At 39.5% G+C, this 24,522-nt stretch overlaps 1 protein-coding gene across 5 annotated transcripts in view; it reads right to left on the bottom strand.

The window, feature by feature from the left end:
• Positions 1-24,522, bottom strand: part of CD86 (CD86 molecule) — a 40,158-nt gene that overhangs the window by 4,389 nt on the left and 11,247 nt on the right. For 2 of the 5 annotated variants that reach the window (XM_072925785.1, XM_030266759.4), the window contains exons 2-5: positions 18,965-19,138; positions 6,249-6,298; positions 4,610-4,954; positions 287-598 (exon numbers count right to left, since the gene is read on the bottom strand). In XM_072925785.1, the coding sequence (XP_072781886.1) occupies positions 287-598; positions 4,610-4,954; positions 6,249-6,298; positions 18,965-19,005 (748 nt within the window). In that variant the 5' untranslated portion in view covers positions 19,006-19,138. Of the gene's footprint in view, positions 1-286; positions 599-4,609; positions 4,955-6,248; positions 6,299-6,419; positions 6,668-11,649; positions 11,807-18,964; positions 21,252-24,522 lie in introns of those variants that run through there. The other 3 variants (XM_030266742.4, XM_002197578.7, XM_030266751.4) reach the window with 3 other exon arrangements.

Below are 24,522 nucleotides of genomic sequence, written 5' to 3'. Positions count from 1 at the left end.
CTTTGATGCTACTGTAGCATCTTCCAGGGAGGGGATCAACAGGGCTGTGTTCTGGATCGTGTAGCAATCCCTTCTCTATGCCCTGTCCTTGCTGTAATAAGATTTCCCACGTGGAAAAAATAGGAAGTTTGGTGGCAAATAGGATGGAGAACATAAAACCCTTTTAACCAACTTCTACTTAGAGTTTATTCCGTACCTTGACCATGCTGCTATCTGTGATCAGCTGTGCTGCAGTACTGCCTGCTCCTACCCCTGCAGAAACTGGAATGGGCAAACGGAGACTCACCTATGCCCAGTGGGACTGAGACAAGGCTTCCCAACTGCTCCCTAAGGTGAAGCAAGCAGCTGATATTAGTGCGGCTTTTTGTAGGAACCGGGATATTCAGCTTGCTGGTAACGTTGTATAGCTTTGTCACTGCATCCTGTGAGACATCCATGTGAGCCGTACTGCTGTGTGTTATGTTCTCATGTGAAATTAGCCAAGTCATCTCCTTGGGCTCTGGATAACCTCCACTGGAAGAACAGGAGAGGTTCAAGTATCCATTGGGCTTTAGTTCCCCGGAGTGCAGTTCTGCTATCTCAGGTTGACTATAGTTGGCTGAAATAGACCAAAGACAGAGCATCATGAGCCAGCCATACCATGCTTGTGACAGTCCAAAGTTATTTAAGTTTTTTTGCCAGTTAGTTACGATTTTCAGGCAGAAACAAGTCTAAACAGTTTTCTTCAGGAAGACAATAGGCATTCCAAGAAAGGATTTGTATGGCATTTTTTTGGTGTCTATGTAGACTTCCTGCTCTTGTTCTCAGGGTATTTAAAGGATGTAACTCTGATCAGCCAGACAATGGACCTGTGTCTCTCCTACCTCTTTAAGACACATTAATACCTCAGAATAATGAAACCTGACCTACTTACAAATAAGGGATTAAGCAGAAAATGGGAAGGGACCACAATGTTCCCTACCTTTGGCCTCCTGATAGGTAAGGGGAAACCCACACACTTCTAACTGGGAAATGTAAAGAAAGAAATACTGAGAGAATTCAGATGGGGTAAGTTCAAAGTGCAGAACTGTTTAAGTAGAAATATCCTTGTGTCTGTCAGTACTGTAAGTAAACATTTTGCAGCATATAATTCATCATCACTTTGTGGTAGGGTTCCCTTAGCTTAGCTTTTCTGATGGAATTGACTATAGCATAAGGGTTTTTGATTTTGTGTCATTGAGTACTCACAATAAATGAAAAACACACCTGTTTCTTTAAAAAGCCAAGTTTCCCATGCAAGAAATAGTGAAACAGGATTGGGAATAACTATTTAAGCATAAAATATGAATGATAAATAGAAACTTTTAACCAATATCCTCTCTTAATTAATATAGATAGTCTTAACCAGGATTTATTTGGTTAGAGGTTCATAGTAAAAACAGTAGATTGTAATGGAAAAGGAGAAGGAGGGAATGTTGACATAATACTGGCCACTATATTGGCACATAGCAAGTTAAAAATAAAAACCTAACAAACTCCCAAAAATCAGAAATCAATCCTGAGAAATAGACTAAAGATTTAATTTAAAATGGTTCATTATTTTAGGGCAAATAGGACTAAAGACAATATGGAGAAATACTGGAGAAGAGAAAAGGGTTCTTAGAAAAATGTGAGTCTTGAGAGGGTCTCACTCTTCTGCAAACACACTCGATGTGTTGGAACAAGGATCTAATCCTTGCCCTAGAAAATCCTAATATGGATGAATGAAGAAACATAATGTTGCTTTTATTTTCTCTATCCTAGTACACAATGCATAGGATTTAGCTTAGCCACTTAAATCCACCAAAGAGAGTTGATGGATATGAATTCAAAAGGGAAAAAGCTCCTCCTTTTCTATACCCCAAAATTTAGTTAAGTTGTCCCTCAGAAAAGCTCAAGATATGACTTGCTTAGCTGACAGCTGTCAGACTTCTGGTCTAGAGTATTTATTCTCTCCTTGGTATTTTATAGGGATGGCAAGAACGTAATCCATGGCTATGAAACTTGCCACAACATCCAAGTGATTTAAGGGCTTCAATCTTATTGACTGTAAGCAAGTGGAAATAGTGGAATATACCTTGCACTTCTCTTTTACACCTTCTGGAACCTCAGTTTACTAAAAAGTGATGCTGGCTGCATTCAGGGTGTGGGCTGCATATATGCGGTTTGTGTTTGTTAACAGAAAAGTACATTTCAGGAAGTCTTTTGTATTTAAAGATAGTGTCTTCCAAATAATTTTGGGATTAGATTAAATGCCTCAAGAGACAGCAGTCCATCAAGCCCTTAATATTTTTCTCAATGGTTTAATCACTTTGCTTTTGTTCTATTTTCTTAAGTGACCATCTGCCTTACTTCCTTCCAGACACTGATTGTCACTGAATTAATTAACTAGCTTTTACTTCTTTTTCTTTTAAATATCCAGTATTTTACATGTATTTCAGGTTCTCACATTCTGGAAACAAAACTCTTCTGATTATTCTGTGTTATAAGGTTATAAGGTTGTTGTTTTTATGTTTCTAGTTGGACTGTATTTTTTCCAGCCTTCAGATAACTCTACTAGAGCTTTTTCCACACTTTTCAGTTTTTCAACATCCCCTTTAAAATGACCAACTGTAAGTCTCTCTTGTGACATCATTTCAGTCTCAACACTTTGAATAGTGCATATTTTGAAACAGCTTCCCTAGTCTCACCTACTTCCTGTATTGATCTTTCCAGAAGAAGCACTGCAGACATGTCACAATAGCAGATTTTCCAGTTAAGCTGCTTGGTTCCTACCTCGCATTTTTAAGAGCCAAAGTTTTCCACTCTGAAGCCTTCCTTTTTTATCTGGAGAAGGATCTGAGTCCTTATCTGAGTTGTTATATAAGTCATCATGGCTGTATGAAACACCTCTAACATACATATAGAATCCTAGAATCTCTTGAGTTAGAAGGGACCCACAAAGATCAAGTCCAACCCTTGGCCCCACAAAGGACACCCAAAAGTCACAACTATGTGCCTGAGAGCATTGTCCAAACTGTTCTTGAACTCTCTCAGGCTTGGTGCTGTGACCACTTCCGTGGGGAACTTGTCAGTGCCTGACCACGAACCCCTGGGTGAAGAACCTTTTCCTGCTATCCCCTGACACAGTTTCATGATATCTATATATTGTACTAATGCAATATATAAAAATAACATGTTTAAATTGTATTTGAAGGTAGTGCAGTATTTCTGAATGCTTTGTCACCAAGTGATCTAGATAGCTTTGTGTGACTCTCCTGTCATTCTTGTACAGCCCTCAGTTTTTCTTATGCCCATTTTAAGTGTGACATGCCAAACTACAAAAATCCCTCCATGCATGATATGAGATTCTAATTAAAAAGCAGCATGTAAGCACAGGTACATTTCAATATTTGCATTTTTCATCTAATTATTTTGAAGAGCTTGAGTTTTTTTAAAATATGGTTTTATACTGCGCCTTCCTTTGGGCATCTATTGAACAGAAAGTAATTTGGAAGGAAGACAACAGCACATTGTTAAAACTGTCTTCCTAAGCTAAACCTTAAAAGGTGTAGTAGACTTTCAGTCCTAAGTATGAGATATCGATAACAATGTTGCTCAGATTTTGGCTAAGCTGATAACTGATTCAACTGTTTGAACTGACTGAGCACTTGATGCTACACATCTTAAACTGAGGACCTTGATACTGAGTGCACATTGTGAGTTTCTGAGTTCCGAAACGTCACTGAAAATGCTTCTCTAGTAGAACCTGGGAGAATCAAAATTAACAACCTACATTTTTTGTCTGTGGATCAAGGGAACACTTGGTAGTAGCACAAAGCTAAATAAGGTCAATTGTCCTGGTAACCTGTTTTTGGCTGCTGTTACACTTGTTCTGTTCTCTTTTAAAGCAGTATGCTGAAGACTGAAAACACCAGAGCAAGTTAGAAGCTGTTTTATTAATGACTAGCACTACCACAGTGGAAGACAGAACACAGGCATACAGATAAAGGCTACTAACAGAATAGTTTAAAATAGAGAAACTTTAGAATTATATATTAGGAATTTAAAAAATATTAGAAAATGTGAAGAAAACATTGGTGCCACATTTTCATTTCCCTGTTAAAAGATTTACTGTCATCTTCTCTGATTACAAAAAATTCTCTGATGCAAAAAAAATCAGGTGGAATCTCACCACTGTATGTATATAATTTCCTTCAGGGGTATTTTCTGTCATCCTTTAGCTGAACATATGAATTTCTACTCCTCCATGTGGACTGTTTTTTCTTTATTTTCCCTATGATTTATACGATCATAAAATAGCCGTGTGTGAGATCTTGCTATGTTTCAATTCTAATTTGCCACCGGTGTTGGTAAGTTAGATAACTACTGCTACTTTTAATAGGAGGTAGTTTGTCAGATGCAAATAAACAAGTTTATTTTCCAGAATCCTAAAAGCCATAAAATTTGCAAGTCTCTTATCGATCTTTAGAAATTCTGGCTCCAGAACAGGCACAATTTCAGGGGCTTGGAGACAGGACCCATATTTCTGGACTGAACAAAATCACAGAGAATCCCACAGACCAGCTGGCAATTGGAAGTGATTACTTACCAACGATGCGCAGTGAGCACTCAGATTGGTGTACGACCTCTTTTGATTGTTCAACTATTTTTTGTATAATACACTGATAGAGTCCCTCGTCCTCAATTTCTGCATTTAACAACTGCAAGGTCCATTTGCCCATGTCCACCTTGGTGCGATTTATATATTCAGGACTAAGGTTGTCATGTTTTTCTTGGCCATGATATACTTCATGCAGCACTTTTTTACTCTCTTTTTGCCAAAAAATTATTAAATCCTTCACGTCAAATTTCTGAGAGTTTGGAAAATAGCAGGATAGGTATACAGTGTGATGGAGAAATGCCTGCACTGGATGCACACTGGCAGCAGCAATACCTTAGACAGAAAGAGAGAAAAATGAAGAATTACATCTGCTACAAAAGAATACCAAGCTGCACTCAGAGACCCGACACTTAACAACAGTGGAAATAAAAATACTAGCATTTAGACACAAATTCTCCCACTAGGCATGACAGGACATGTAGTTGTTCAAACTGACTCGTTTAGTCTGGAGGAATTCAGGTCATAAAACTGTTTCTTATTTTTCTTCCTATATTTTACTTTCCAAAGAAGGTCTACCACACAGAGATCATGAGCATCTATATTTTAGAAGACTTATCTGCAGGCCAAAGATCCAAAAAAGTCTTGCTTGCAGCATCCTGAGTGTAATGAGATTCTGCCACAAAGAAGATAGTTGCACAATTTCTGTTTAAAATGTTGAGTTAATTCTCCTAATAAAATAACAATGCATTAAATTTTTGAAGAAACTGTGAAGTACACACTGTGTGGTAAATATGAATGTCATGGGGAATGCATGACCAGAAGGTCAGAAACAGGTGAACACTTTCAGTCTCAATGAAGAATTAATCTAAAGTTTAATGACAAATTAAATGTCAGATTTAACTGTTCTCTAATTAATATAGAATTTAATGACAGAGTAAATGTCAGATTTAACTGTTCTGTTGGTGATCTTGTTAACAGGAATGGTCAATAAACACAATTATGCCTTCATGCAAAAAAAAGGATGAACTGCACTACACAAGGGATGATTTTTCTACTGCTTTACCCTGTGTCTGTGTGTCCATTATTATGAGTGGTGGCCAGGGGGGACTGTGTTTTCTTGGAAGAAGAAATGCAGCCCTCTGTCCCAGAAGATACAAACATCTCTGCTGTGTTCAAAAGGAGGATAAGATTTACAGTCTCTCTCCTGGTGCAAAGTTTTGACTGTTCTTCCAGAGCACCAGACTGCAAAATGATCTCTGTGGCTGTCTCAAACTCCAGTTGACCCATATCAAACTGCCAGTTTTCAGTTTAGTACTGCTCTTCTCTATAATCCACACAGGTGATACACACACATTTTAAAGACAGATTTAAATTGAGAATTTAAGAGCAACATAAAATAAGTGTAATGTAAAGATATAAAGTTGAAGAGAGAAAGTACTTACTATATATGTTTTATAGAGTCCCTGAACACTATTTAAATACATGTCACATAGGCTACATGACCTTGACTATACAATGGAAGTGATTAATACTACTAAGGAATGAGCTTTTTAGTGGAGGAGAAAGTATCACATAGCAGGACACAAACAATCAAAACAGTTTTAACAATTAAAAATGTGCCTTTTACCTGGGAGAAATATCATAGCACAAAGGAAGAATATGCAGACCTCCATGACACTGTAAGAAGAAGGAAAGAGAGAAAGAAATATGTTAGAAGTTGAAAACACTCCAGTACTCCCAAAGAAGTGGTAAAACAAGACGTTTTAGCAAGAGAGAGCATTGAGAAAGTTAATCTCACCTTTTTCTATAGATTGGTGTACGGGATTCTATGTGTTTCCCAGCCTTTAGCAACCACAATTAGCATGCTATGGCAGATCTCTGGTTTACAGAGAAGGTGATGTGGTGCAAGATTACTGCAGACTGTGCATGCCATGGGAGGAACACAGAGTCCCTGAGGTCCAAAGGGCAGGACAAATACCCAAAATGCCTGGAATGGAGGAAAGAGGAATGGGGAGCATGCTTGGCCTGACAGTGTGGGGAAGAAGATGGGGAATTGAAAGTAGAGGCGGAGGAGAGTGTGATGAAAAAGGAAGAGGTGGGGGAAATGTCTTGATGATGTCAGCTACCAGAAGCGATGGAGTGTGTGATCTTCATTTTTGTGACAGGAACCTCTCCTTAACAGCAGCACAGGATAACATAGAGAAATCCTATGATATATGATACAAAGAGCTGATGCTAAACAGCACACAGTTCATTGTAAAGAAAACATTAGTTTCTCTTCAGAAAACAAGAAAAAGCCCCTATGTCTTGTCTCCTAAGCAAAACACCTCTCTGGCTGCTTGGGTTCCTGTGGAGTAAGGGCCCATAGTCCTGGTAAACAGCCAAATCTCATTCCCATGCAGTCTGAGACCAGTACCTGCATCCAGTCTGTGTTTGCTATTTTGCATTTTAGCAGCACCTTTGTGATTTTTGTGTGCCTTTTCCATATATTTGGGAGAAGCCTCCATACCACCCTTGCCAAAGTCCTTCACTCTCCTCCTTCAAAGAGCTCCAAAGAAACCACTTTTGCAAGAGCAGATGTAAAACTCCAGCTCTCATACTACCTAAAAACTGTGAGATTTCTGTCTGCTGTCCTCACTAGTAATATACTTTCCTGATGGATGGTTTCTCATTTTTTGTTATGTTTTTTTTTTTTTAGGCTGGTACACTTGGGTCTTTACTCCAGGTTTCTGGTGTCTTCTTCTCTTTAATACAGAATTCCACTCAGTCCACTGACATGTGTTTTGTAGAGTGTACTGTAATGTAAAGGACTGACAATGGTATTTTTTCCAAATTCATCCTACCTTTTCTTAGGAAAGGGGAGAAACAAGTCCACATGGCTTGGAGAATATAGATAACTTTCTTTTGATCCACCTGTCATAGCAGAAGAGGCAGGAGGGGAGGGAGGGCTCATGCAGAATCCATTGTCATAGACAGAGGTCATTCTTCTTCTTCTCCAGCCACCCCAACTGTATGGTAAACTTTTATCCAGGGGTTTTCCCCTCCCAGGCTGGGTCCCACTGAACTAAACCAGACAACTGACTGCCTAAGTTAAAATGCCTCTGCCAAGACATTGAAAATGACAGAAACCACTTTGTAGCAGTCATATTTCCATCCTATAAATAAGAATTTTGGCCTTCAGTCAAGTGAAAAATAAAGGATAGTTCTATTTTTTTGGATTTAGTACAGGTGTGTAAGAGGAGAAATTAAAGCAATTCAGCAAATACTGACATAAGTGGAGAGAGTGTTCTGCATGTTTTGCAATGACTGTCTCACAGAAGCAAAGAGCAAAACAAGAACTGAAAATGAGAGTGAGAGAGAAAAAACCCAGGCAAAAATACCAATTAGCACTGCATGCCTTTCTTTATGGTTTAGATTTGGAGTTGTGAGCACAGAAGTCCTCAAAGTTCCTACATGTTTTCCTGCCTGCCATCTTCCAGGAGAAGTAACGTTGCTGGGGTGCTGGCATGAAGAAGGACCTCATGAGTCTGCAGAGGGATGTACACTCACCTTCCCTGCAGAGGGGAATTGATGCTCTCATGGGAACTGCTTTATAGAGAATTGCTGAATCATTAATTGGGCCACTACAGCTTCAGTGCTGCAAGGAGCTTTTCTTCCCCTTTTTTATAAAATGCCTTTCACCAACAAATGCAAATCCTTGGAGCCATTGTCCAGAAGACTGAAGGGAGGAAGGGGAATTACACAGTATCACTGTGGGCTGCTTACACCTTTCCTTTGGCATATTCAATACAAATTCTGTGCTCAATTCTCTCTTTTATGTGCAGGCTATTGAAAGTCTTGTTGTGTCTCAGAACTGACCAGCAGTCAAAGGGGGGCAGGTAAGAGATGAAAGGTAGACATTGTGGGTCTGTTTGTGGATGTGCAGTTTTGCTGTTCACAGGCTGAGTGCATCCATCTGTGGAAGTTTTTCATGGTGCCAGTGATAACTGATGAGATGGGAGTGGCTTGAAGACTGAGGGCTGTAAAATTACTTCTGACATCTTGAATAATGTGAGGTCAGTCCATGGGGAGGTAAATATTTTCCTTTGCTAAATAAAGCTAGCATACATGGTGTGTCTTACTTTCCTTTTGGAACTTTTTCAGCATTCCTGGAGGTGTCTCCATGATTCACAATTACAAATCACGTGTCAGAGATGAAAATGGAGAAGCATATTAATTGAAATTATGTCAGTATGCAGTCAAGAGTCACACTCAACCTTTTATTTACTACTTCTGCAGTGCAATCACTGAAAGGAGAAGAAACCGTATGAGCACATGCATGCACTTTACAAGCCTGATTCATGAGGGCTTTGGTTTGGTCCAAACCAGTCTGAGAAAACTCATGAGGCAGTTCCCACCTGGCTCAGCACAGGGGGATTTCTGTCATGAACCATAAAATCATAGAATGTTAAGAGTTGGAAGAAACCTTAGAGATCACCTAGTCCCAATTCCCCCTGCCATGGGAAGGGTCATATCCCACTGGACTAGGCTGTTCCAAGCCCATCCAACCTGGTTTTGAACATGGTCAAGGGTTGAGACATTCAAAACTTCTCTGGGCAACTACTTCCAGTGCCTCACCACCCTCACAGTAAAGAATTTCTTCCTAATATCCAGCCTAAATGTCCCCTCTTGCAATTTGCACCCATTCCTCCCTTTCCTATCACTACAGTTCCTGATGAAGAATCCTTCTCCCTTCCCCGCAGCTCCCTTCATATACTGGAAGGTTGCTAAGGGAGTGACTCCTGTCCTCTTACCAACCTTGTGGCCTTCCTCCAGACTTGCTCCAAGAGTTCCATGTCCTTCCTGTGTGGGGGCACCAGAACTCTATGCATCACCCCAGGTGGGGTTTCATGAAAGGAGATGAGAGTAGAGGGGGAGAATCACCTCCCTCAGTCTGCTGGCCATGCTGCTTTAGATACAGCCCAGGGTATGGTTGGCTTTCTGGGCTATGAGTGCACACTTCCTGCTTATGTTGAGTTATTCATCAACCATCACACCCAAATCCTTCTCCACAGGGCTGCTCTCAATCACTTCACCAACCTGCTGGTGTCTCTGGGATTGCCACAACACAGGTGTAGGCCCTTGCACTTTGCTTTGTTGAACGCCGCGATGTTTGCATTGATCTGCCTCTCAAGCATATCAAGGTCCCTCTGGATGGCAAAAACTAACACCAGTGTTTGGGCAAAAGAGGAAACTTCATTTCTTTACTTTTGAGGCAATTGCCAGAAAGCCCAGTGTGACTTATTGAGATTGGCTGTCTCCTGTTCCTCCCAGCCCAGTGTGTGAAACCAGCATGTAAAACCCAATAGACACAGTGAAGCATGAAGGTTTTGGAGTAAAAAAGAGCTTTGTATCAGGTACGCTGTGGGAACCCAGGATATCCCTCTGGCTGCCCTGGCTGTCTTGAAACCCCGGCAGAGAGCTCGGAGACCTTGGCATGAAGTCAAAAACACTTGTGGCTTCAATTTTGGCCCGTGGAAAAAACTGCCAACTTTGTATGAAGAATTACAAGCCACACGGGTTTGAGTAGTGTAGTAGTTAAATTAACACAGGGTGAAAAAGTAGAATTTTAGGGTTTTCAAATAAGGGGTTCAAGGGGACAAGATGGAGGGATTTGGGTGTGTCCTGACCTTCTTCTCCTTCTTCTTGTCCTCCATCTTTCACTGTGATGGTGACACTTTTTATTGGTTTAGAATAGAGACACACTGTCTAACATAGGTGATAGGTATTGGGAATTAATCGCAAATAAAGTACACATAGTTCATAGTATAAAATGTAAACACTGCCCTAAGAGAGCAGGCAGAATGTGACGATCTGACTTGCTAGACAGAGCTTAGCAGGTCAGAGAAAGAATGTTCTAGATAAGAGAAAATAAACACCCTTGAGAAGCAAAACCGACGCATGTGGACTTCTTCTTTGGCTGTGGGGCTGGGAGAAAAAGACTTTTTACGATCTCAGAGTCATCTTGACCACAGAACCCCGAGAGTACACTTGCCTGCATTTTCATTTGCTCTCCTTTTTGCTGTTTGCAGGTTTGGATGTAGTCATTATCTTTTGAAAGACACTGTCACATCTGTGATCTTTGACTCCTAAGTTCCATCATTACCCTTAAGTCCCTTCCAAAATGTTCCTTTCTTGCATATTCCCACAGGTAGTTAGCTTGTTTTCTTACAACAGGTACACATATTCTATGTGAAGACTCTCCTGCCCCATGTTGAACTCAAAACAAAACTAAACACTGAACTAGTAAATTGCTCTTTTTATTTTTCTAGCATGGGGAATTTTTCTAAAAATTTCCACCCTATGCAAGCAACACTGAGCAGCTCCATGAGCAGTGCTGTGAGCCTCCTGGAGGCAGGACATCTGTGACAAAGACTTCCCACTGCTGACTTGGAAACTATTCCAGGGGCTTATAAATTAAATTATCCTAAAAATGCATTTACCAGCCTTCCCCATGTTGTAAATACAGGTTGATTTCTACAAGTCTTATCAAAGGAAATTACACTTTAAGAAAATTGCCTTAACATGGCAAGTTCAGAGGATTCTATGATGCCCACCACCCACATACTAAGCCATATGACCATATAACTATCCAACAAGGGGCATGTTTTAAAAACATACATTACTCAGGCAACTTGTATTTCCAATGTGCTTTCCCAGTCAGAAAAGTGTCACTGTTTTAATCAATTGCAAAACTTTTTCTACTGCTCATTCTTTTATAACTATCTTTCATTCAAAATTACATTTGAAAATTATGGGCTTGTTGTTTAATTATTTTTTATTACTTTAAGAAAATCCAACATTCTGTCTTCCTAATGTTTGATTTCTGAATGTGTTTTGTATCTCTTCCCATTCAGCAATATCCTTTACTCTACCTAATATCTTCAGGAGAACCATGACTTTCACTATGATTCTGGGATCACTCTGCTCTAACACCTAGAAACTCCTCTTTTAACAACAATAAAAAACACCAACTATATAAATAATACCTTTGGTCCAGAGATCATGGAGCATTCCAGTGCCTCTGCAAGCAGAATCCTTCATCCACAACTTGGGGCAGGTATCTCTGAAAGAGGGCACAGCGGCTGCCTAATGACACAGAGTGCCACTGAACAAATTACAGGACACAACCGTGTTCTCCCTGCAAGCGAAACTGAGGGGGAAATTCGGAGGGGAAGAACGTCATCAAGCCAGAATTAGACACTCGTCTGGATTAGCTGTGGTGTTTGAGTTCCACCTAAAGGAAAGGCCAGATGTACATATTTTTCCTCACCTTAAGCCAGACCTGGCCACAGAGTTGGCAAGTTGATTGAACCACTTCTGCGTCACAGGTATGATAGGTGATGGCTGTGCTCTTTTCTGAGCTCTCACACTTGCATCAAGTCTAGTAAAGCAAACTTGTCTGCTGGGTTCACATCTCAGCAAATCACAGCAGCCTGTTTGACTTTGCAGTGAAACAGGAAGGGAGCACACCCCTGTTCCCACACAGGTGACTAGTTAGAGGTGACAGCTGATTCACAGGCCAGTCAGTTGCTGGAGTCTCTTCAACAGTCATTGTACAGAAAAGAGAATGTAAATGCCCATTCCCAGGCTGTCCCTCTTCCAAGCTCCCCATTTCTGCACAGGACACTGCCTGGAAATGGCATCATGACTACACATACACATACAGGCATAACTTCAAATAGCAGCTTGCAAGGCACCTTTGGTGTCAAGGTGTGTGTTGTATACAGCAAGTTGAATCTGTATTTGATTCCTAACTATACAAACCCAGCTAACGAGGATTAGCCGTCATGCAATATACTCTATGCTTAGTCCTCAGGTGTTACATTCTTTATTTTCAGTAGGAGTCTTTCAAAATCAGCTGGGCATGTGACACAAACCTCAAACTGCTTTCCAAACAGAAGGAGTGCTGATCAAGTGCTACTTTTCTTGCAATAAATTAATCTCAATTATTAAATGAAGATGTGAGATTCAGTAGCTCAGTTAAATGAGCCAAGCTTCTGTTCTAGTGCAGAAATCACTCTGGGGACACATACTGATTTTCTCACAGTGCTTCTTACGGCACATTAACTTTACAAGGTAAAGGAAAAGATTCTGCCTTTCAGTTTTGGTTTCTTCTTTCAACCATCAGAACTGAGCTGTGAAGAAAGGACCTGATTCTTGTACTCACTGGTGTAAATTAGGATCAGCCTCCTTATAATGTGTGTGATCAGACAGCACCCTGGAGATCCACTTTGGGCCTTTCACCCAGGTCCTGATTACAAACATCTTGTTCCAGGAATTCAGGAAATTATTGTGCTGATGCCACCATAGGATGAGCTCTGGCTCATTCTGCTATAGCAGCTTGGTCCAGGAAGTAAGGGATGTGTGCGAAGCTGCTATGACAGCAGCTTTGGCTCAAATGAAAAAGAGAGCAGCTGTGGAGTCACTTCACTAGTAGCAATTATGTTTTTATGAAGGTGTGCTCTTACTTGTTTATAGGAGCATCACAAATGCTTGTGTCTGTAACTGTCCAAATCATTATTAGATAAAGAAGAAAGGCTAAAGCACTCAATCAAGAGGATTACTACAATGCTGGGGAATGTCTTATTTCTTTCTCCAGTGTTTCTATCTCAGAGGCAGCAAAATACTCCAGTATGGATCATGCTTGATAACAGAAATGTTCATCCTTTCCTCTGCTTTCAGTGCCTGTCTTCCACTGTGTGCAAAAAGCCCAGATCAAAGAAAATCCACCCTTTCCTATCAGAAATACTTTTGTGCTACTTATAGCAAGTACTCTGTGTGCAAAAGAAGCTTCCTTTTTTTAAGTTGAATTTCCCCTTTCAAGGCACATTTAATTCTCTCACAAGTGCCAGTGTTATTCACAGTGTCCCTGAGCTGCTGTGTAACCCCAGCCTTCATGAAAACCTTTGCTCCGATCTTGCCTGAAGGAAATAACCCTTTTTGAAGAAGTTCTTATGGCTGGCAAATACCATTCACTTTTCTTTGCTTAAATGGGTCTTTGAATATAAAATACAGTTTTTTGGCAAAGACTGAAGTTACTACAATGAGATAAAAAAAAGCAGCCTGCCCTTCCTCAATACTCCACTGCTGAAAGTCACCAACTTAATTTAAGAACTGATGACACAGTAAAAACACATCTGAATGGATTGTTATGTAAAAACAACAATATCAGTATTGATTCCATAATATTTGTGGGAAATGGAAGACATTTAAGCCATATCTATGCCACAGCTGCCCTTCTTCTCATATTCTCATTGACTTTTCTACATGACTGAGTAAAGACTTTGTGATTATGTGTTTGACTATTTATATGTATAATTCTTTGGTAAATTGATAACTTCATTTTCTTGTACTGCCAATTTATTTAAATGGAATTTGATTTCTCCTGTAACCTCATTTTGATTCTGCCAGCTTAGTAAAACTTGTAATTTTATCATCAATTTAGATTTGTTTCAAGTTGGCTTATGAGCATGCAGTGAGCCTCATAAAAGCCCAACTTAATGAATACAGTTGTTCTTGCCAGCTGTAGATCAAACAATAGTCACACCTGAGTCTCTTTTGTCTGAATCAAATTTTATATGTGGCATTCAAAAAGGGGCTGCCTGGGGAGAAAAAAAAAATCCATCCTGTATCCTTCGCCTATTAAGCATCTGCATCTATTGCCTATTATTAGAAATGAATTCCAAATCAGTTTCTGTATGCACGTTTTTCTTTGCCCAGGACAAACTACTCAACAGCTCTGATTAAAAATAGAGAAGTAGGCTGTTAGGAGTGAAGAAGGGGAAGTTTTTTCTCCAGTCTGTAGCAATCAGTGAACTATAATTTACTTTTAACAGTTTCCTGTGAATGCAGCCAAAAGAATAATTTCTTCAACTAGATTGATTGAAGACTAATTGGACCTAATTTAAGTGTTTCCCAAACATGTTCAGCAAAAATCTAAAACCTAGGAGCATTTACAGGCTTCAGATTTTTCCTTGCATGCAACTTACTCTTGCAGTTAAGAAGAAAAACAGAAGTGCATAAGATTTTCAGAGATGATGGAGTATGCTCCTCCCTCTCTAAGATGTCACCAAAAGTAATGATGGATGAGACCTAAACATTACACTGGAAGAAATCAAATTGGAAATGTTAAATATTCTTTGTCTTTCTGCCTACAGAGTCTCACCATTTATACTGAATGTCATCCTAATTTATTGAGTTCAGTTTCCATCTGAGTCAAATCCCCCACCAGCCAGGCTGGTTGCAGATGGATTAGAAGGCTCTTTGTATGAGCCTGGGTAACTTTTGATGAGATAGGATGTAGTTCTTAGTTAATGGTGAAAGTTTTGTTATGCATTAATATATTAGCTTTACCTATATTTTTTTAAATAATCATATGTATTTAATGGGGATAGTTGTGTTGGCAATGTATTGCTTGTGATGCTCTCTTAAAAACTTGTTGGGTGACATCTGAAATAGGAAACTAATGTGTCTAAATCAGAAGAGAATCTAAAAAGTTTGAAGCAAGACAAAGACAGTTTGTAGGCAAGGAAGGAGAAACTAGATCAGGCTTTAATTGAAACATAAAATCTACATGAGAAGATCAGAGAGGCAGGGATTTTGCAGAATAGAATTAGAAGTTAGCAGATGATAAGAAGGTTTTTAAGAAGAGGTCAGTGAGAACACTTTAATAGTATTAGGGGGAAAAACATGCTTTATGGTAGGCCATAAATAAAAGGTAAGCAATTATTTAGAAAGACAGACTGAACTTGAAAGCCCAGGCTTAAGAGTGAGTTTTCATCAGAATTTCATCCACTTCATTGTCTGTTGCTAAAAGAAAGACCTTGAAGTTGAAATTGAAGAAATAACAAAGATAACAAAGTAAGGATTGAAAATAGATACCCAAGCTGGCACATATAGAAAGAGGAAACATATTCTTTGTTGAAACCGGGTCACACAAAATGTGTGTATGACTAATACAGCACAACCCTAAAAGCTGACAGGTATTTGGAAAGATGTTTCCTTGTAGTCTAGATTCCAGCTCTGAAAGGTTTCCCTTGGAGATACATAGCAGCAAGGGCAAGATGCTATGGTGAGCACAAAGCTTCACTGAAATTTACAGTTGTGCATCAGGGCTGCAGGTTAAAAAGGTTTGGCAATCTGGAACTGCTTGTGATATTGCAATACATTTATATTATGATAGGATTGTAGGAGCAAAAGATGGATTGAAGTATATGGGGACACATGGAGACATAAGCCTGTCACCCACAGCAGGGGTGTGAATGCTGTGAGCAGCCCAGACATGCTCAGCAGACACCCCAAGCTGACACACGGCCACACTGAGGATGCCTAAGTCTTATTTTTTGTACACACAGATACTACTTAGCAATTAATGTTAGAAAGATTTTACTTACGGTAGGCAGATGTTTTTTAGGTGCTTATCAGAGTAGGAATAAAATGATCAAAGGCAAGCAGATGGTGTACTGAACCATGTGAGGATGTGGAGAGGGTTGTTTTAGAAAGCTGGTATTGGGTTTTACTGGAAAGGAGGTAAACGACATCCTGAAGGAAGGGGTCTTAGTGCCCTAGGAAATGGTGGCCTGAAAGTGAGTGCTGCCTTCCTTGGGAACTTCAGAAAGCTTCCAGAAGAACTGTGTGATCCAATGCCTAAGGCTGATGTAGCAACCAGGAAGGCAGGTGAGAAATCATGAGGACCCCAAAACTGCAGTGGTGGCATCAGTGGCAAAGAGTACCACCCATTTTACAGTGACAGAACCCTTTTAGCCATATGTAGGATCTGAGTTTTCTGTTAAAGGCATAAGGGATGGCAAAATATTCTTCATTATCCCCAGAGTATTAAATGCTGATGCAGAAATCATGCCTGAGTGATTAAAAGCAAGATGAGTTCCATACAAAGGTGTGTCACAGTAAACAACAGGGAAGCATCCAAGGTATAGTTAGGAGGTATCTTGACTCTGGAGATAGGATTAGGAAGTTGTTTTGGTAAAGTTCCCCTAGAGTCTCTGGCTACCACCAAGGCTAAAGCCTCTGCTTAGTGGCTTGAGGGTACAAAGCACAAAAAAGATTGAGAAACCAAGCTGTCTTGTTTCTGCTCCCACAGTCACAGCTCACTCTGAGAAATGAAAGGCGTGGAATATTACCAAAATGGGTTGTACTGGACAAATCTTAAAATCTAGGGAGGGTGGTGATGCATTTTTTACCATGAATTGATGAGGCAAGTTTTATAGACAGAGAAATATCTTTTATTAATCCAAATATTGTCAGAAAAAAACAGGAGGAGCTACAAAAGGCTTTAAAAACGTCTGATAGCCTGCTTTCTTTTTCCTGTTTTTTTTTTCCTTTCTAATAGGAAACATGATCTGTCTACAAATCTCACTTCATTTAGACTATGCTGGCCACATCAATACTGCTATTATAATTAAGATTTTAAATGCCCACATCCAGAAAACAAGAAATGCTAAATATAGTTCATGGGGAGAATGCAATGCTTCCAAATGGAAATTTTGGCAATTAGTGCACTGAGGAAGGAGTCACCTACATGAATCTATGGGAGAAGCCTGCAAAAATATGTCTTCAATCTGATCCATTTCTAGGATATAGCTTTCTCATTCTATGCTAATTTCCCTCAGGATTCCCAGTCCAAAATCTTGTTCTGCTAATAGGTGCCTTCATCACCTCCTCTAAAGAGAAGGGTGCACCACTATATCATAAAGACACAAGCAAATCCCTTTTCCCTTCTTTAGGAGGCTCAGGTTCATCAGGAGTTTCTTTTTTCACACTGTAGGACTACTTTGTGTAGCAGGCTAAAGGCAGTCCTGTAGTAGCACCAAATCCCTTCTGAACCAGCTCCACTTTGCACAAGAGAGTTAAAAATCTTTTGGTCAGAAAAGAAAGAGGATAATGACCTCTATGTACTAGTGCTTCAAGTGGGATGTGGGAGCTCTGGATTCATGCTGCTGCCCCCAGGACCATATTAAGAATTTTGTGTTAAGTATTATTATGCCAAATGCACAGGCAGTGGTTGGGGCTGTGAAAAGAAGACCGGGAATGACCTCTTCTTTGAGACTGCTTGCATCATGTAGTTAAAGCAATATTCCTCCTTTCTAATTCACAGGTTCAGGAGAGGTTGAGGATTGCCATCTACCAGGTAATAGCTGTCTAGAGTGCTATTCCATAATGTGAGAGCTGGAAGCATACCAGCATCTGACAGGCAGGACTGGGAATTGGCCTGCACCCTCCTTAGCTCTGAATGAGAACTCTAACCACTAAGCAAGTGTAAAAATAGTCCCAGTCCAATTGGCAGAGAGAGAGACATCATTCCTCTAACCATATTTCCAAAGGAATAAGCACCTGCAATCCAATTTTGTGCAGACTCATTCAATATGTATGTTCTGAGACAACCAACTACGTCACATGTGTCAAACAAGACGAGAGGAGAGGCTGGGACTGGCTCTTTGTAGGGCCTGAATTAGTAAACTGTCTCTAAGCATCTCAGGTTTTGCCACCTGGAAACCTGAAATCCTGGAGGCCTAAAGAATTTAGGCTAAATAACAGCTGAAAAGGGGCTTTTATCTTTGTCACTGTATTTAGATGCCTTAAATCCAGCCCAGGAACCATCCTAAGTGCTGAGACATTTCAATGGATTTGTCCTAACTGGACAGACTTTTTCTCTCCTTTCATGCCCAGGGGCAGCTTCTGCACTGCTTTCTGCTATGTCTTTGATCACTGATGAGTGCCAATGTCTGCTGAAAATTACATCCCACATCTTTTCAACCCATAAAACTTCTGGAGATTAAAGGAAATCTTTAGGAAGAAGGTACTTACTCCAGTTCCTAGGAGCCATGGCCAGCAGTGCCTGGGAAAACCCTGTACCCTTCAGAAAAGATTGAGATTTAAAATTCTGCCAGTCCCGGGGCCCATTTTGGCAAGTCCTAACAGTTGTCCAGGAATGAGAACTCTCAGGCACACCCTGATTGTTTTGATTCAGAGAAAGAAGGAGATGCTATTATGAGGCAGGGGAACTACATTTAAACTTCAGTCTTTAGGTTTATTTAATGGACTGGATCTTACAGGATGTTCTAGTTAAACTGGGAGCAAAGTTTATTTGATATATAATGCCTGCATTTTGAGAGATGGAGATTAAAGCATCCAGTGCATCTGGAGAGGATTTGATTCTCATGGCATCTGGTTTCTCAACTTGTTTAAACAAAATGTGATTCTTTGATGTGGAAGTGATGCTAACATGCAAGGGCATAAAATCCATGAAATTTAAATACAGGGAATGAGTTTACAAATACTTACCCCTGTATATATGCTGATGTACTGAAGTGCTCTTGTCCCATGCATCCTATATACTTATTCCCTCTTCTTATATATTATGCCAGCTGGAAGAATTATGACATTTGAGACCACAGCAGAGAAAATATTCTTTTCAATTCAAGTCCTCTCCAAGCATAAGACAATCTGGCAGTCCTCCTATAAAAAATAAAAATAAAACCTGGCTGAAAATGGAAGAAAATTACTGCAACCTCTTCTGCAATGCAAGTCCATTGTGGAAATATTATCAAAGGGGAAATATAAGATTTTACTTTTAAATGTTTTTGAGGGTTTTTTTAATATATACCTTAAAATAAATTAAACTCATTGCTGAAAAATGAAAATAATCACAGAAGTTGACAATTTATAATCTCTCAATCGCTTCTGTACATTTTTAGAAAATAAATACTGAGAATGATTAGTTTCTTTGAAGCCATTGCTTGGAGACAGCAGTAAAATAATAAACTCCTTTGGACAAAGCTTGTGTATTTAAAGCTGCTTTTCCATACTCTCCTAATGCTCTGTTAACATTGTTTTTACTTGCTTAACTAAATTTCTTATTGATGTACCTGCAAAAAATTCTTTTGCCGGGGTGAGCTTCCTTTGCCTGGGGTGAATAAAATGACTTAATTCTCCTGACCCTTTGCTGCCCATAGGACCAAAAAATGATTGAAAAATCATTGAGAGAGTTCAAAATATTGGCAGGTGCAATGGGAGTATCAATGAAGTCAGAGAAGATATTGGTGAATTAGATCATCAGTTAAATGAAACAACCAGAGGAAGTGAGAGAAACTGACAGCATCTTCAATTTACCTTTTATCCCATGTGGGATTTGATAAAAGAGCTGTGCACTAATCTCCTTATCCTGAAACCTTCCTATTTTGAGACCCTTCTATCATGGCTTTAAAAGAGGTTGACAACATGCAAACTGCTAGCAGAAAAGTTCGATTTACAGGGTTTGACATGGGGCTAAATTGAAGATAATCCCCGGAAACTAAAGAGGACAGAAAAAAAGGAGAGAAAATGGCAAATTTCAGAGATGTATGATGTGACAGCCCTCAGTACATCTGAGCAGTTGAAGAGAAAGGAGGATCCCATCCAGAAGGGAAAGCAGCACAGGAAGTTTCCTCTTGGACCAACAACATGCAGATTACTGCTGTCCTGGGGCTAGTCCAAAGCAGATGTTGGCTCAAGTCTCTGCAAACTTGCCTATAGATGGTTTCCCTATGGGTGAGTAATATTTGTTACCTTTAGAAACTGTGATTAAGTGTGTCTGCACGATAACTTGTACACATCCAAGTATGTAGAAATTGCTGTCTTAAATCATTTTGCATTCCAAGGGTTGGAAACTGTGTTTGTAGTGCATTAGCTTGCCAAAATGAGAAAGAGAAGGTTTAAGCCATTTTGAACTAAACAAGGGCAATTAGGTGAAATAATGGAAAATTGCATAAGTTGCTCAATAAACAGCAATTCTGATGATCCTAGCAGCTGCCGCAAAGAGGCTGGAAGGGTGTTATGTTTGTTATATTGCCATTATCATGTGTTCTTAAGTCTCAGATAGGTAATTTCACAATCTGAATCCCACTTGTACTCATATAAAGTGCGGTTGTTGACTTCATACTGTATCTTAAAAGTATATTAATTCACTTTATTGTAGTTATAATTCAATTTGAGATCTATCCTGCTTAATTTTATTTAGCTTAATGGGTAATACTGGGTTTAGGCTTCTTAGTTTATTAATGGGCTCTCAGACATAGGGATTTTCCCTTTCAGAAATGTAGCAAGGTTATAAAAACTATAGTAATTCTGCTGGTAAATATTTATCCCTATCTCTTGATGTACCTGTGCTCTTCACAGCACATTGTACACTTCTGTGTAAGACACTTGCTCACCTTAGATTTTAGGATTTCATACCTTACATTACCTTAGGTTTTAGATGCCTACATATATCTGTGTGTCAGTGAGTACTATATTAACAGGGTATGAATAAATATTAAAAAATCCCTAGCTATTTCTAATTAAATATAACTTCAGAAGGTTTAATGGATTGTTTTTGCAACTATGGTCTTCCAAAAATCTATTTGACCTACACTGCAGTTCCCACTATATTTTGTCATGTGCCACAACTAGGCTCTACATTTTTAACTGCTGTAACTTCTAGAACTCGAAGTACTTCACTTTGAATTTGCATTATGTATAATAGCCAATGGATCTTGAAATATTCTTCAAGGTGATTTCATGTGCTTCTGGTACCTCGTCACAGATCTGTCAAACACAAGTGAAGAGCTGTGGAGTTTATTAGCAATGCCTTAAATATTTAGTCCAGCAGAATACACCAAAACATGATTATAATTGACAAAGATGTTTTTTATACATTCTAGATTTACATTTTTATTGCAAAGGCAGGCTCGTCAAAACTCAGAAATTCCTGCATATATTATAATGCTCCACCTGCCTTGCCCAGTGCATTCATTCATGTAGGCCTGAAGGAAGCAATGTACTAAAACCAGTATTGAGCAAGAATGGCATTGTCAAAACCTCATTAATTGAGGCAGATGTATCTGCTTTTGTGTAGTATCATTCAAACACCACCTTCAATGCATTATTTCTGTTACATACTATTTATATCCTACAAAAAGTCTGGAGCTGCATTGGAGTACCTCACTATGCTGGCAAACTAACTCTTAAAATATTATCAAGGATTTTGTTTTTATGGAGCATAAAGGCTGGGTTCAAGTCTGGTGAGGAAAAGACCGAAAGAAATGGTACAGTCTTAATAAAAAGACATTTTAATTTCACTGACATTATCAATTACATTGACCTGCTGAGATGTTAATGATGTGAATGTTAACACCTCTGGTTATGATGTGATTAAGACAGATAGAGAGGAAAAAACGAGCTTCAGAGGTAGGACTGCACAGTGGAGATACAATTACCTTGTTTTAGGTTTATAGCTCATAGAGTCATGAATTATTTACGTTGAAAGGGACCTCGGGGGGGTCATCTGGGGAACCTCCCTGCTCAAAGTATAATTACATCAGGTTGCTCTGGACAATTTCTAGTTATCTTGAACACCTCCTGGGAAGGAGATCCTTTAACCTCTCTGGGCAACCTCTTCCAGTATCTGACCACTCTCAAGGTAAAAAAAAGAAACCCAAACCAAGCAAAAAAAAAAAAAAGTCATCTATAATTGAAGTTTTTCATGTTCTGACTTATGTCTTTTGCCTTTCATGTTATTGCTGGGCAGCTGCAGGAAGAGATTAATCAGAAGTGAAGATTCCTGAATGCCTGTAGACCAGTGTGCAAACAAACACTGGAAAATACAATGAGGCAGCAGGGTGCAAGGAGAGAATAAGAGAAATATGAAAAGGGCCAACTCCTTAGAAGGGTTAGAAAACCTGGAATTACACTGATGAATTACACCTAACCAAGTTTCTGTAATGAGCAGAATTCAAATCTGCAGTGTTGTGGGGAAATTAAAAACTGAAAGGTTTGCAGTAACCAATTAAACGTCAACAGAGATTCATTTGTGTTCAAGGACTTTCAGACTCTCTGGACAGAAGGGACCTCCCTGTTCACCTAGGCTGACCCTCCTGCGCAGAGGCTGGATAAAGTTTTTTCAGAACTAGATCAAAGAATGATTTTTTAAAAGGAGATCTAATCTTGTCTTCTGCATTCAAAGAGATGGTGACCTAACCACTTTTCCAAAAAGTTGGTAAAATGTCACTTACATAACTTAAAAGCCTTACCATCATAGGATAAATATTTTGGACTTCACTACAAGGAATAAAGATAAAAGTTGCTGAATTGGAAGCTGGTGGTTACCAAGAGACCCGTGTTCAAGGTCTGATTATATTTAGCGTGACCAATCACACGAGAGTCTCAAACAAAGCTTCAAAAGCTTTAATTTATGAAATCTCAGGAAAGTCATAAGGAGAATCTCTTTGGGTAATATATCTGGGCAGAACAATGTACATGGGAGATGATGGCTCTTGAGGAGCATTTATTAGCTGTCCAATATTATTGTCACTGCCAAAGAAAAGAACATTGGTACTATTTTCAGTTGTTAAGAGAATGCCATGATTAGAAATAAAGAAGCAATTTTTAACAAATGAAAAAAATTGGATACAGGCCAGAAGAATGTCAAATGAGAAGCCACAAATCTTGGGAAATTAATATGGGAAGATGAAGCTGCCAAATAAGAAGGTCTCTGACTGGAAAGTCAAAAGGGACTATATAGTTAAGAGCATAAATATAAAAAAAAAAACTCCAACAAACCCTGCCCAAACCTCAAGCCCCAGAAATGCTTGGTCATAGCTAGATAAAGCTGGTAAAATTGCTTTTAATGCTGAAGAAAAGAAAAAATAAGTATTTCCTTACTATACTTGGGTGAAATCAGTATGATACGCATATATCAAATTAACTGCTTTCTGAACCAATAAAAATCGGCTTGTTAAGTAACAGATGCTGACATTGATAAATCTGCAGGCACAGCTTTTTGCTCCTATGAGTTATAAAAGCATTGGGCAACTTGACTTCTGCACCTTCAATAGTTTTAACAGATATGGGAATGATGAAGAAACCCCAGAAAATCATGTCTTAGTGGTAATATTATGTCAATATTCAGAGAATGAGAATGATACTGCTAATTATAACTTAGTTAGCCTGATTCAGTCATGGTAAAATAAGGGAAAAGCTGTTAAGGGATTAGCTGAGAAAGACCTGAGGGGTAAGACTATAATTTATGTCAGTTAGCATGTTTTTAGGGAAATGAGTCAGATCAAACAGTTGTGCTGGGAAGACAGCAAGATACACCGATAAAGGCAACCCCATTGATACACAATATACAGACGTTTACAAGGCAGTGGATTCAGTACCTCATTACACTGATTAAAACTGCACAGCACAGTGAGAAGGGAGCCCACATAACCTGGGTTAATAGCTGGCTAAACCAGAGCTCCCAGTACCTATTTGCACAGCAGAAGCTGTGGCTGAGCAGTTGTGCTGTGCTCCTCGGAAGCCGAGTGCCGTGGGCTCCTCTGACACCACTTCTGGGCACATGCTGGTGGCTTGGGCTGTGCTCAGCAGGGCCGTGCTCTGGGGCACATCCCTGTGCCACAGGAGCAACTGTGAGGAGCCTGAGGACTTTCACAGTGATAACTCCAGCACAAAACCATAGGTAAATGGATCCCAGCTTCTTCCCTAGATGGTTTTGAAAGAAAATGCCCACTTTCTCAGTGGAAGACTCTGGCTGATCGTCCATGAACAAATAGCTCAGAAGAATCTGGTGCAAATCAGGCTGGAGGGTCCGATAGCCATGGACTGGCTCTTCTTGGGCAGGAATGCCAACTTGATTTCTCCCTGACTGTGGCAGGAACGCCCCAGAAAGATATTTTCAAAGTCTCCTTACCTAATTTAGTCAGAACTTTTCTTTTTCAATTTGTTGTTCAAATTGGAAACAGTTTGGAAATAAGATTGTAACACAACTGGAGTTCCCCTTGCTTTCCTGATGAGAATGGCTGAAATTTGTTTTGCTTAAACTT

The sequence above is a fragment of the Taeniopygia guttata genome, chromosome 1, assembly GCF_048771995.1.
Source record: "Taeniopygia guttata chromosome 1, bTaeGut7.mat, whole genome shotgun sequence".
In the NCBI taxonomy this organism is placed as follows: Eukaryota; Metazoa; Chordata; class Aves; order Passeriformes; family Estrildidae; genus Taeniopygia; species Taeniopygia guttata.
The sequence above is the reverse complement of the archived record's forward strand: the minus strand, read 5'-3'. Positions and strand labels throughout refer to the sequence as shown.